Source organism: Oncorhynchus gorbuscha, linkage group LG26 (assembly GCF_021184085.1).
Source record: "Oncorhynchus gorbuscha isolate QuinsamMale2020 ecotype Even-year linkage group LG26, OgorEven_v1.0, whole genome shotgun sequence".
NCBI lineage: Eukaryota > Metazoa > Chordata > Actinopteri > Salmoniformes > Salmonidae > Oncorhynchus > Oncorhynchus gorbuscha.
This window is the reverse complement of record NC_060198.1, coordinates 31,726,714-31,739,099: the sequence shown is the minus strand read 5'-3', so window position 1 is coordinate 31,739,099 and position 12,386 is coordinate 31,726,714. Positions and strand designations below refer to the sequence as shown.

Here is a 12,386-nt window from a genome sequence, read left to right as displayed (position 1 = left end):
GGGTGACTGGGCAAGACAAAATATTTAAGTGCTTTTGAAAGAGGTATGGTAGTAGGTGCCAGGTCCAACGTTTTGTGTCAAGAACTGCAACGCTGCTGGGTTTTTCACGATCCACATTTACCCGTGTGTATCAAGAATGGTCCACCACCCAAAGGACATCCAGCCAATTTGACACAACTGTGGGAAGCATTTGAGTCAACATGGTGTTATTGCCCTCCCCTACTGAAGTATATGGATGTTGTTATTGCCCTCCCCTACAGAAGTATATGGATGTTGTTATTGCCCTCCCCTACAGAAGTATAAGGATGTTGTTATTGCCCTCCCCTACAGAAGTATATGGATGTTGTTATTGCCCTCCCCTACAGAAGTATATGGATGTTGTTATTGCCCTCCCCTACAGAAGTATATGGATGTTGTTATTGCCCTCCCCTACAGAAGTATATGGATGTTGTTATTGCCCTCCCCCACAGAAGTATATGGATGTTGTTATTGCCCTCCCATACAGAAGTATATGGATGTTGTTATTGCCCTTCCCTACAGAAGTATATGGATGTTGTTATTGCCCTCCCCTACAGAAGTATATGGATGTTGTTATTGCCCTCCCATACAGAAGTATATGGATGTTGTTATTGCCCTCCCCTACAGAAGTATATGGATGTTGTTATTGCCCTCCCCTACAGAAGTATATGGATGTTGTTATTGCCCTCCCCTACAGAAGTATATGGATGTTGTTATTGCCCTCCCCTACAGAAGTATATGGATGTTGTTATTGCCCTCCCCTACAGAAGTATATGGATGTTGTTATTGCCCTCCCATACAGAAGTATATGGATGTTGTTATTGCCCTCCCCTACAGAAGTACTTGGACAGTGATGCTAAAATGTTGAATTTGTCTCTACACTCCAGCATTTTGAATTGCATTGTCGAGAAGCTACCTGCAAGTAAGCATTTCGTTGGATGATGTTACCATCAGTATCCTGTACATACGACTAATAAAACTTGCAACTGGCCCCCTTGAAATAAAAGGTGACATTCTGTACTGTAACCTCATATCAAACATTTGATCTCAAATATGAAATTCTGGAGACTAGATCCACATTTTAAAATGTTGCATCACTGTCAAAATAAAGATGTAGGGCAGTATAATTCAGTAACACCAAGATGACCCCAATTTTGAAAGTAAAACAATTTAAACATACCTATTTCTTCATCAATGTTGAAAACTGGAGTGGATTCCAATCCACTGGTCCTTGTCTCTAAAATAAGATATGCAAAAAAGGAAAGGGTTAGACTTAGAGGCATTCAGAAGTTGATAAAGCCATTTTTGTACTTATATTAATGATATGTACCCATTGATTCTTGAAGATTATAACTTATTAATGCCTCATGAGTTTAATTCATCTGTCGTACCCCATCAGAACCCAAACTATAAGCTTGTTTTAGTCAATGTTTGCAGACAAAGTAAATATAAAAAAACACTGTATAACCTTAAAACATGGTTAAAACTATTATTTTAATAACATTGATGGTAAGTTATTGCATCCATAACTCTGTATATAAATTGAAAGTGGTTACATTTGGCCAACCCCATCACTCAGCTTTTAACCAAAACAGGGGAGTGTGCTTTGTTATTGTTTCAACTACCGATTACAGCTTTAATAAAAATATAATTAATTAATTACAAGGCCACTGAATAACAAGGAGTTGTATAGATCAATCTATTCAAGCGCTCATCAATATCTGATTCTTCCTCCTCAGTGACTGGCCCAAAATGTTGCACTAGTCTGGCTCTTGATGTACTGGCCCTTGGAGCTGAAAGAATTAGTAACAAAAAGGTTTTTCATTCAAAGAATTTGCTGGAGTTCTGATTCTTATTTTTTAAATGTCTATTTTCATCAGAGACATACAACAGTTAGAGACAGGGAAAGGTTGGATCAGACCTGCATGTAATGTATTATGTGCTGTGGGTAGATGGTACTAGACCGGCCTATGGCACGGCAACAAACGTTTAATATGCTATGATACAGTATGTTTGAAAGGAAAAAGTCAGATCAGGGACCAATAAAATGAAACACCTCGACGGGATGAAACTTACCAACAGAAGTGGATGTAGTTGCCTTCCTGGTTTGAGGAACAATCTGTCCTCGCTCATCTTTGTCTCCATCTGAACCTAATCCCTGGAGGCTTGTTTGTCTTTTTCTTATTATTGTCCTAAAAAGTGCATTTCAGTTATCCTGACTGGCCCACTAATAAAAGTCTCCCACAAGCATGGCTTGCTTCTGTACATATGGACCACAAGCAAGACTTTTATTTTCACATAAGGTGAAGTGATTTGTCAGCTGAGGAAAGGCACCTGCAGTAGACCCATGTTCTGGCTCACTCACACAGCTAACACGTGTAGATGTTCACAAGGACGCTAACAAGTGCACCCTTGTGCCTCATGCTCAGTGGGCAATATCATTGATGCCTGTGATCAGGTTATATCACAGAGTCTACGTTTAAATGCACATTTGTGCCACGTGGGGTCTACTTTGATAAACAAAAAGCAATGATAAATCATAACGCTGTGGTGCTGGAGGTGTGTTGAGAATATATATGCACGTATGGGAGCTGTAGGGGTTACATTACCGGTAATGTACGACTTGTTACATTGTAATGTACGACTTGGGTTGAGCTCCTCAGCCAGCCTTTTGGCCTCGTTAATGGCCTCATCCAGTTGGGCTTGTGGGTTCTTCTCTTGGTTGAGGTCCTCAGCAAGCTGTTCTGCTTTTTAATAGCCTCATCCAGTTGGTCTTGGGGGTCCTCAGAGGCCATACCATCTCAAAAGAAACAAAGAGAAAACTTCCAATCCTAACACATTCCTTCACATAGTAACCTCCCCCGTTTCGTTGAAGATGCAAAGAGGAAAAGAGGAATATATAGCCTAATGTTTAGGTGGCTAAAATGATATCCAAATATACGCAAGTAATGCAACAAAAATATCCTCACATTCCATGTTGTGTATGCAACTTTCTTTATTCACCTTAGGTACATAACCTTCCTTACTGGTTTAACGTTTTTTTTTTTTTACCAAACACTTTAACAAACACAAAACACATGTGTACGCATGCTGTATTTCTGACAACAAGGGACGAAATGGCGACCGACCTGTTTTGTGTCCAGGGTCCAGACATCTGGTGTGGGAGAAAAATCTATAAACAACAATTGTCACAAGATCGGGTAAGATAACCATTGTTCTTCTTGTAACTTTCCGGTGTTTTACTGCTCGCCACAGGTCGACGCAGGTATTGCACATTATTTATCGTTCTCATAGCTATTTCACACTGACGATAATTTGAACAAAATAAAGTTTCCAGTGAAAAGATGCTTACATTCAGAGCCTTGTATTTACACTCAGCCGGCTCATAGTACAACTCCACCCTAGCCTTAGTACGGGTTAACGTTTTGGTCATTTTGGTTGGCCAAAAAAATGTAAGACTACAATGACTGCATACGTTTCCCCAAATGTTAAACGACAAAATATATGTTTTGGTATTTTCAGTTACATTCTGGTCAATAAAAATGGTTTACACGTTTAAAAAAAGAAATACATGGAACTACAACCGAATAAAACACCATTAGCCATCATGCACTGCTTACATTCATTCTATACTGAAACGTCTGTTCATAAAAATGGAAAACAGTACATATATGCATACAACCACAATGTTTTAATAGGGATTAAAAAAGACAAAATATCTATATATTCATAACGTTAAATAAATAAATAATGAAATACAGGCGATCGCGTCTATGGTTGTTGCAAAGTCTTGTGTGTCGCCTACTGGTTAAATTCGTGTCTTTTCGCACGAGTTAAGGAGCACAGAAATTCGTGTATTTTCGAACGAATTGAACCACACAAAAATGCACAAAAGCGCACGAAATCTGCTGAAATACATTTTGTACATATATGCGCGAATTGAATGTGAGGCTGGGATGGATATTATCATGCTATTATAGTCGGTATGTTACGTACAATACTGATTAATCATGACGTGATCTTGCGAGACAAAACACCATTTTAAGAAGTGGCAGAGCGTCGCTCCGCTGTGCACCCGCAGCACTACACTCCTGATTATAACTGTTGGGTGACTTCGGGGGGTTCAAGTAACCACAGATCCATGAACTAAGTTGCACATTCAGTTGACTACACTGTTTTTAAAACCATTGCAGCAGCGGAAAAGATTCAGGGCTGACCCAAAATCATAGCGGGCTAAAGCCCTGAAAGCCAGGTCCTGGTGACGTCCATGATGGACAGTAATGTCTGGCCACAACATATTGGTCTCAGGCACATTCATTTGGGACTTTTTAATGTCAAGGTGTATGCAAAGGTGGAGTAAAAATATACATTTATTGTGAAGTGCATCAATTTGATGAAATACCCTTGAAATACTGTGAAATAGGCTGTTAACTTTATTTTATACTTGACTTGACAAATCCATTCTACAAGATAATCCAAATGCAGCCTACAATATAAATCACAAGACAATGTAAGACAATTAAAATGACAAACAACAAACACCTCGGTATGAATTTCAGTTAGATTTATTGTCAGTGTGCCGATATTGGATAGACATTATTCCTCGGATGACAGCTTGACAGCTGAACTTCGGTTTAGCGGTACTTCTCCGCCAGGGCCAGAGCCAGTTGCTGCAGGAACTTGTCCACGGACAGGTGGATCTCGGGGGTAAATTCAGCAGGGAAGTAGGCGGCAATGACCACAATCAGGTTGTGTGCCAGGATCTGCAAAGCAAAAGGGAAATAGATTATTTCACATTCACACAGGTAAAATTTTGTTGTGTTATTTTATTTTTAAAATGATCTTACCTTGAAGTTGGTGGGGTCCACCCTCAGCTTGGTGGCGTGCAGTTCACTGAGTTTGGTCAAGAAACTAAAGAGATCGTCAATGTGGCCAACACAGCCATCGATCTGATTCATGATGGTGATGCCGTGCTTCTTCACTGGAGCGGAACCGGGGGCAACGGAAGCCCAGTGGGAGAAGTAGGCCTTGGTCTGGGGGTAGACGACGAGCATCCTGTCGTGGACATTAGAAATCAGGTGAGCCAAAATGAATCTTAAATAATCATTCGTTCGGGGCTCCTGCCCTTATTTTCGCCGACATACACTCTTTTTAGGTTCCAGATAGCACCTTTCTTTTCTAAGAGTGTAGGCTACGCATTTATAGCTTCCAAATTGACTGAGGAGTTGTGTTAGTAATTTGAATACATGTACCTAGTCTAGAATTGATCATACATCGTTATGTAATTACCTGGAAAGAGCCTGGTCTCCAATCTCATCGGATTTAGGAAGGATCTTGCCCCAGATGGCCTTCACGTTAGCTTTGTCCTTGGCTGAGAGACTCATAGCTGCGTCTTGTCCGTTTATCCACTTAGATGAAGATGCTGAGAAAAGAAGCGTGTGAGCGTAGACTTCTCAGAGGCTGTTTTTATCGAGGCATGAAAAAAGGCACACCCCGATATTATCTCGTCTCCGCCTCTGATTGGGAATTTGTCCAAGACATGATTCATGATTTTTTATACGTTATAATTATGCGACCAAGCCAATTCGTGTAATGCCCAACATTTGACCTTAGCACATAATACTTTCGTTTGTAAAAATGTTGCCATAACAATGCATGCATTTATTTCATATAGATTGAATAACAAATGGTTTTTGAAACACTTTATACCTCAATATTTTCTTTACAATTAAAGTTTAGTCTAATATTAAGGTGTAATATTAAGGTCTATTAAGGTCTAATATAGCACTCATTGGTGAGTGAGTATAAGCTATGTGATTCTGTAACCTACAAAAGGTTCGATGGAAAAATCGATGGAAAGGTTTCGTTCTGGTAGCAAAACGTTGCCTATGCCTATCACAAAACATGATAATAACATGTAGGCTACATGCATTTGATTTCAGAAGAATTAAACAAAAAGCTTTATAGTTTCATTGAATGAAATCGTCTCAATTCCCCGGATGAAAGCCTATAAAACGACTTGTCACCAACTGACATTTAGAAAAATCATTCAAAAAGACCAGATATATGGAACTTTCAAATGGGTGGGGCCGTCTGAATATGAAGATAAAACACATTTTGAGTCATACTTTTCTTTAATAGTTCACTCCCAATCTACGGTTTTCCCTAAATAAACACTTACATCAATAATTAGCATTCTATAAATATAATATTACAATTCAATGCCAATAGTACAATGATCAACTAAAAGAACATTTATCGCTAAAGGAACCAAAATCCTTTGACGGTCTATCTATACATTTTACTTTTTGAAATGATGTTTGATTGTATCCTTAAGTATGCATGTATTATTGAAGGCTCGTCATGACTTGTTCATTTCATCCGTATTAATTTGAATTTGGAAACGCCTAAATGACCAAGCATTATCTTTAAAAGTGGGATGAAGTTGGCTCAATGCCGATATGCGCCACACTCGAGGACCTTGCCCCCCTCAAGACATTCATCCAATCATTTTCTGTGTTCTGTTCAGGGCGGAGATACTGAACATCAATAAATTGGACGTCGCCAGAGACAAAAAGCTCAGGAGTCCCTTGTATAACATTTTGCAAGTACCAACGGAAATCAACAAACAAACGTCAACATGGTCGACTGGACAGATGCTGAGCGCAGTGCCATCGTAGGCCTGTGGGGAAAGATCAGCGTGGATGAGATCGGACCCCAGGCCCTGGCCAGGTACATTCTTATAATATTTATGTAGATATGATTAAATAATAACACGATAATAGTCTACCTAGACTATTTAGCACTAAGTGCGTAGTAGGAAATCGCGGTGTTCACCTTTGGTGCGATACAGACTATATTGATTGTGAAGTATAATTTTAATGGCAGCCTGTTTTATTTATTTTTAGACTTCTGATCGTGTCTCCATGGACTCAGAGACACTTCAGCACCTTCGGCAACCTGTCCACACCCGCTGCCATCATGGGTAACCCCGCCGTGGCCAAGCACGGAAAGATCGTGATGCACGGACTGGACAGAGCTGTGCAGAACCTGGATGACATCAAGAACACCTATGCTGCACTGAGTGTAATGCACTCCGAGAAACTGCACGTGGATCCCGACAACTTCAGGGTGAATATTGCACATTAGCAAACTGAAACAAAATAAAAAAATAATTAGGCTTATGAATTTAATAGCGTTATGAGCCGATGTAAAGCTTATTCCAATATTACATTCTCCATCTGGTTCCTTCTCCACAGCTCCTTGCCGACTGCATCACCGTGTGCGTGGCCGCCAAGCTCGGTCCCGCCGTTTTCAGTGCTGATATTCAGGAAGCCTTCCAGAAGTTCCTGGCTGTCGTTGTGTCCGCTCTTGGCAGACAGTACCACTAGAGCATCACTCGACAGCATCAATATGGAAGAGAGATGACACTCCAACTCCAGTCTGTTCGGCTGGAAGCTGTGCCATAGCTACACATATTGAAAATAATAAAATACATTGAAAGCATTTAGCGTTTTGAAGTATTGTTTTTTATGGAAAACGTTCTCCTGCAATTTTACTGATGGCACAAGGTTTCTACACTCTATGTGTGTAGAATGTGAATGTGAATGAAAAAAACTGTTTTGATTATGGTTTTCATACACATACTCTGTCCATAATCTATAGGCCTATGGGATATTAATTGATGAGGTCTGGAAAGAGGATGGCAAAACATGTAATTGAGTTAATAAAGCCGCATACAAACATGTTTTTTTGCCCCTTGGGTTCTGCCATAGAGTTATATTAGAAGTGCCTAATCCAAGAAGGCTCAAGGTCATTGGCCACAGATAGAGCGATATCAAATCACGTTATATATACAGTAGCTTTGATTGGACTGATCATCAGTCATCCGTTGTCATCAGGTTGACATTCTACTGACAAATCCTTTGTAATCATTGTCATATTAAGATAAATAATGAAGAGAAATGATAGAAAAATGCATCGGTGCTCATCGGCCATTGTACACAAAGATGACTTAACAAGTTGGAAATCGCAAATTCTACAATGAGTCGTTTGAAAGGAATCAGTGGATAACTGCAAGCCTTGCAGAGAAACCACTAACGTTAGCCTGCTATTAGATTGAGTGGCTGTGTTTCCCGAGTTCACACCTTAATCCAGAAAATACCAGACTTTGATAACAAAGTTTGATGACAACATGTGCCAACCAAGGACCGCTGCGCCACCTTCACAAGGTGAGTCCAAACATATTGTATGCTGCTGCATAAATTATATAATATGCAAGGGAGAAATGTATACTGTAGCTACGTAATACTAAGTGTGTGTTGTGTATTAAGCTGTTAGTAGCCCATGTAGCTCACCCTAATCATTTGGTCTATTTTCTCCAAAGCGGTATTGTAAACACATCGTTCGCGGCCCGATCCGTGCTTGTTTGGCAATTGTTTTTGTACAGCTTTGACAGTGCTACTAATAGTAGTTGTGGTGCTTGGCTTGCACGTGAAAATTCAGCACACACAACATTCTACAATATAATTGTATTATTTGACGTGCCAAATTAAACGCGTATTTTATGCAAATAGTGTTTTTATATGTCGCGTATGTCTTTTTTGACAGGTTAAGACCCAAACGGCTTCAATGTGCCACACCCTAATAACTTGGTCTATTTTCACCTCTTAATTTCGCCTACTGTTCAATCAATCAATCAATCAAATGTGTATAGCCCTTCCTGCATCAGCTGATGTCACAAAGTACTGTACAGAAACCCAGCCTAAAACCCCAAACAGCAAGCAATGCAGGTGTCGAAGCACCGTGGCTAGGAAAAACTCACTAGAAAGGCCGGAACCTAGGAAGAAACCAAGAGAGGAACCAGGCTATGAGGGGTGGACAGACCTCTTCTGTTCTAACTTGGTGGTGCACAAACAACCTATAACCTGTTTTAGAGAAATGTAATCATCTAATATTGTAAGAGCTTTCATTGCCTGTTTATATGCCCCGTTTATTTATCCTACGGTTCTGAGGTGTACACTGTTAGAACGGCCCATGTTCTGAATTCTGTCGCTGTGTATTTTCAAAAGTGCTGAACAAATAGTTGACAAATATATTGACTACGTCAGTCGTCGCTTGCTCATTAATGTCTTAATCGAAATGACGGATTGCCTTTTTATCCGTTTCCTTCCTTTTACGGCTTAGTTTGTACATCTCAATTGTCAGTAGAAACGACATTTGTTTTTTGTTTTTATATGTAGTGGCTTTCCTGGCATGCATCCCACTTTTGTAGTTTTTCCCCACCCAGATTTACACGCTAAAATCGCCACTAACACAATCCATCTAAAAGATGATTTGTGAGTTTTACTTAATAGGCGCATTGATTGATGCGGCATCTTTTTTTGGCAACTGATGCAGGACTATTCAAACAAATCCGATGATGGTGAGTCACATACAAAATAGTGTTCCAATAATTATTGCATCAATAGTCCCATCAAACAAAGTTTGCGGTGCAAAACTGCATATGAATTTAAATACTTTCATGTGTAATCTTTTCCCCCATATGTTAGGCTACGTCTGCGCCTAACCTGCGGGTAAAACCAAGCCTGCGCGTTAAAACGATCAGGAACAAGGTCGTGCAACAAAAACCCGAGAGACTATCCTACTAGTAGGCCTACGAGACTAAATCTCCACAAATGTATACAAAAAGACATGTTTGTACGAAATAGTAAAACCATTTAACTTACAGGCATTTAGGTTCAGAGATTCGCAAGGATACTTTATTATTACAAAATAATCCTAATAACTAATGTATCGAAATAAACTACAAAATGCCCCCGTGCCGAAAGGTGTTTTGGTTGAAAGAAAGTCGAGGCACGGAACTTCCAGAATGAGAGTGCGTGTGTGTGGTATATACAGAAAAACACGTGTTCGTTTTTCAAAGTCGATTTCACTTCCAAATTCACTGCATTGAAAATACAAAATAGCCTATTCTATGGAGTATCTTGTTTTGTTTTTAAAAGTTATTAAAATATTGTACATTCATGTAGGTCTAAAATACATATTTGTTCGTCTCTGAATAGGTTTTCATTGTGCCTCTACCAACTTCATATAGTAAATTCAGTTTACCAACCCATCTGTAACTACTCCAGATTCATCAAATATTAAATGAGGTCAGCAAAATGCATGTTACACGTATTAGATAGGCTAACCAAAGTTATGGAGAAGAACATAGTGAACTAGTGGATGATGCGCCTGAAGCACTATTTAGTACTTAATCCCTTCCTTTCTTCATGCAATGTATTCAATCTAGATGTGATAGTGATGAAATTGAAATATCACTTTGTGATGGTGAACTGTGGTGGAATAAGCACACAACAGAGGACGTAACTTCATTCATTGACTGTTTATTTTGTGATAACAGCAGAGCAGAAACAGGAGTCCAAGTTTGGACTTTCATGATGGTCTTATCTGTATTTGTCAGCCAGGGCAGCGGACAAAGCTGCAAGGAATTTATCCACAGCAATGTGCACTTCGGGAGTGAAATCCCCAGGGAAGTGAATAGCCAGGGTCACAAGGATGTTGTGGGACAGAATCTGAAAAGTATATTTTAAAAGTTAATATTGAAGGATTAAGCCATAGCAACAGACAGAGTTGATGTCGAGAGTGATCAATATACAAACAATAGGTTATCTGGGGGCCAACCTTGAAGTTTCCAGGGTCAACGCGCAGCGTGAAGGCGTGCAGATCGCTGAGAGCACTCATTCCCCCCACGAGGTTGTCCATCAGTCCGACTGCTTCACCAATTGCACCCATGATGACGCCTCCATGCTTCTTGACTGGGGCAGAGCCGGGGCTCAGGTCAGCCCATTCGGAGAAGTAGGTCTTAGTCTGGGGGTAGGCAGTCAGCATCCTACAAAGGTACATAATATTTCATATTATAGGCGTTTGTATTAGATGCTGAACTTCTAAGCTTTATGCATATCATATTTCTCCCATTGTCTGCCAACAATGTAATGAAAGTAGTTGCCTTATTGTATGACAAAATGCTTATTCGGGGTAGGCACATAGGCCGCTGTCAGCGGTTTAAACACAACCATTCTCATCATTCATTCATTAAGAAGGCTTACCTTCCCAAAGCCTCAGCGCCGACGACATCTGCCTTTCCTTTAATCGTGCCCCAGAAGGCCTTGACCGCAGATTTGTCCTTTGCTGTCAGACTCATTTTGTTCCTTTTTGATTGACGTGTATTAAATCTACGAGGAATTAACTGAAGATGACTGCCTATACAACTAGGTCCCTTTATATTACAGTAGAGCGGCAGACACGCCCAGCTACTGTTGGACACTCCCCCTACTCTGCAACCATCTTGATCAAAATCCAATAGTAAGATCCGTTAACTTGCCTTTTATCAAATATTAAGTTAGCGTTTTTATACTGAACATTTCAATAAGATGTCAGAGGTCTATGTTTCTAATAATATCCATCGGTCACTTTGTTCCTTTTTGCGCAATGCATATTAAATTATAGGCCAACCAGATGCAAAAATTGTACAGCTTGATAAAGATGTATTTTTGTTGCATAAAACGTATTATTTCAGTGTAATCAAGCGTATATTTCCAATAGGTTCATTCTAAAGTTGCAGCTGTTTTTGCCAAAATAACTATAAATTAAATATTTGGTTATTTGGCAAAATTTCATTTTATATCCTAAATAACGTTAAATAATGATTTTGGCGTTTATGAAACATTAAGTTTGAATTTCCATATTAAACCCTTCAATAAGATGTCATAGGACTATGTTTCTAATAATGTCCATCATTAGGCCTAATTAACTTTATTTTTGTAGCCTACAATTTAATCTTCCGAATGTACTGTATCTGAAAAGTACTGAATGCATTTAAATCAATTGCACCAGATGAAACAGATGTCAACAATTTGACAATTTTTTTATAAAGATTATTATTACTATTATTATTTCTTTTTTTCGTTGCATAAAAGGAAATCTTTCAGAGTAGTCTAATGAGCATATATTTCCAATAAATTAATTCAAAAGATAAAGCTTCTTTTGCCAAAATAGCCAAATGTTTCATTAATAGTTCATTAGCTATTTGAAATTCAACAGGCCTAGATTTTGACGCAAACTTTGTTCTATCCTACATTATGTCAAATAAGTAAAGGTAGGCTATATATTTGATTAGAGAGTTCTTTAATATATATTACATTTGTAAATTATATTGTAAAAATCAGATCCACCTTCAAAGACCTGCGTTCAATTGGAAAATATTTATTCAAAGTGACGTGTTTCACAATTGTATTTCTTATTTAACCTTTATTTAACTAGGCAAGTCAGTTAAAGAACAAATTCGTATTTGCAGTGACGGCCTG

General features: G+C 39.1%; 3 protein-coding genes across 3 annotated transcripts; 1 reads left to right on the top strand and 2 right to left on the bottom strand.

Annotated features, from left to right (window-relative positions):
* Positions 1-4,567: 4,567 nt before the first annotated feature.
* LOC124016515 (hemoglobin subunit alpha-4-like) lies at positions 4,568-5,472 on the bottom strand. The gene is made up of 3 exons (XM_046332086.1): positions 5,308-5,472; positions 4,866-5,073; positions 4,568-4,781 (listed from the first exon to the last, which is right to left on the bottom strand). The coding sequence occupies exons 1-3, from the start codon at positions 5,400-5,402 to the stop codon at positions 4,653-4,655; spliced, it is 432 nt and encodes a 143-aa protein (XP_046188042.1). The 5' UTR covers positions 5,403-5,472; the 3' UTR covers positions 4,568-4,652.
* Positions 5,473-6,585: 1,113 nt separating this feature from the next.
* On the top strand, positions 6,586-7,524 carry LOC124016514 (hemoglobin subunit beta-like). Its single transcript, XM_046332085.1, has 3 exons — positions 6,586-6,750; positions 6,927-7,149; positions 7,278-7,524. The coding sequence occupies exons 1-3, from the start codon at positions 6,659-6,661 to the stop codon at positions 7,407-7,409; spliced, it is 447 nt and encodes a 148-aa protein (XP_046188041.1). The 5' UTR covers positions 6,586-6,658; the 3' UTR covers positions 7,410-7,524.
* A 2,866-nt stretch (positions 7,525-10,390) lies between these two features.
* LOC124015569 (hemoglobin subunit alpha-like) lies at positions 10,391-11,295 on the bottom strand. Its single transcript, XM_046330882.1, has 3 exons — positions 11,130-11,295; positions 10,705-10,912; positions 10,391-10,595 (listed from the first exon to the last, which is right to left on the bottom strand). Exons 1-3 carry the CDS (start codon positions 11,222-11,224, stop codon positions 10,467-10,469), a joined length of 432 nt encoding a protein of 143 aa, XP_046186838.1. The 5' UTR covers positions 11,225-11,295; the 3' UTR covers positions 10,391-10,466.
* Positions 11,296-12,386: the final 1,091 nt, after the last annotated feature.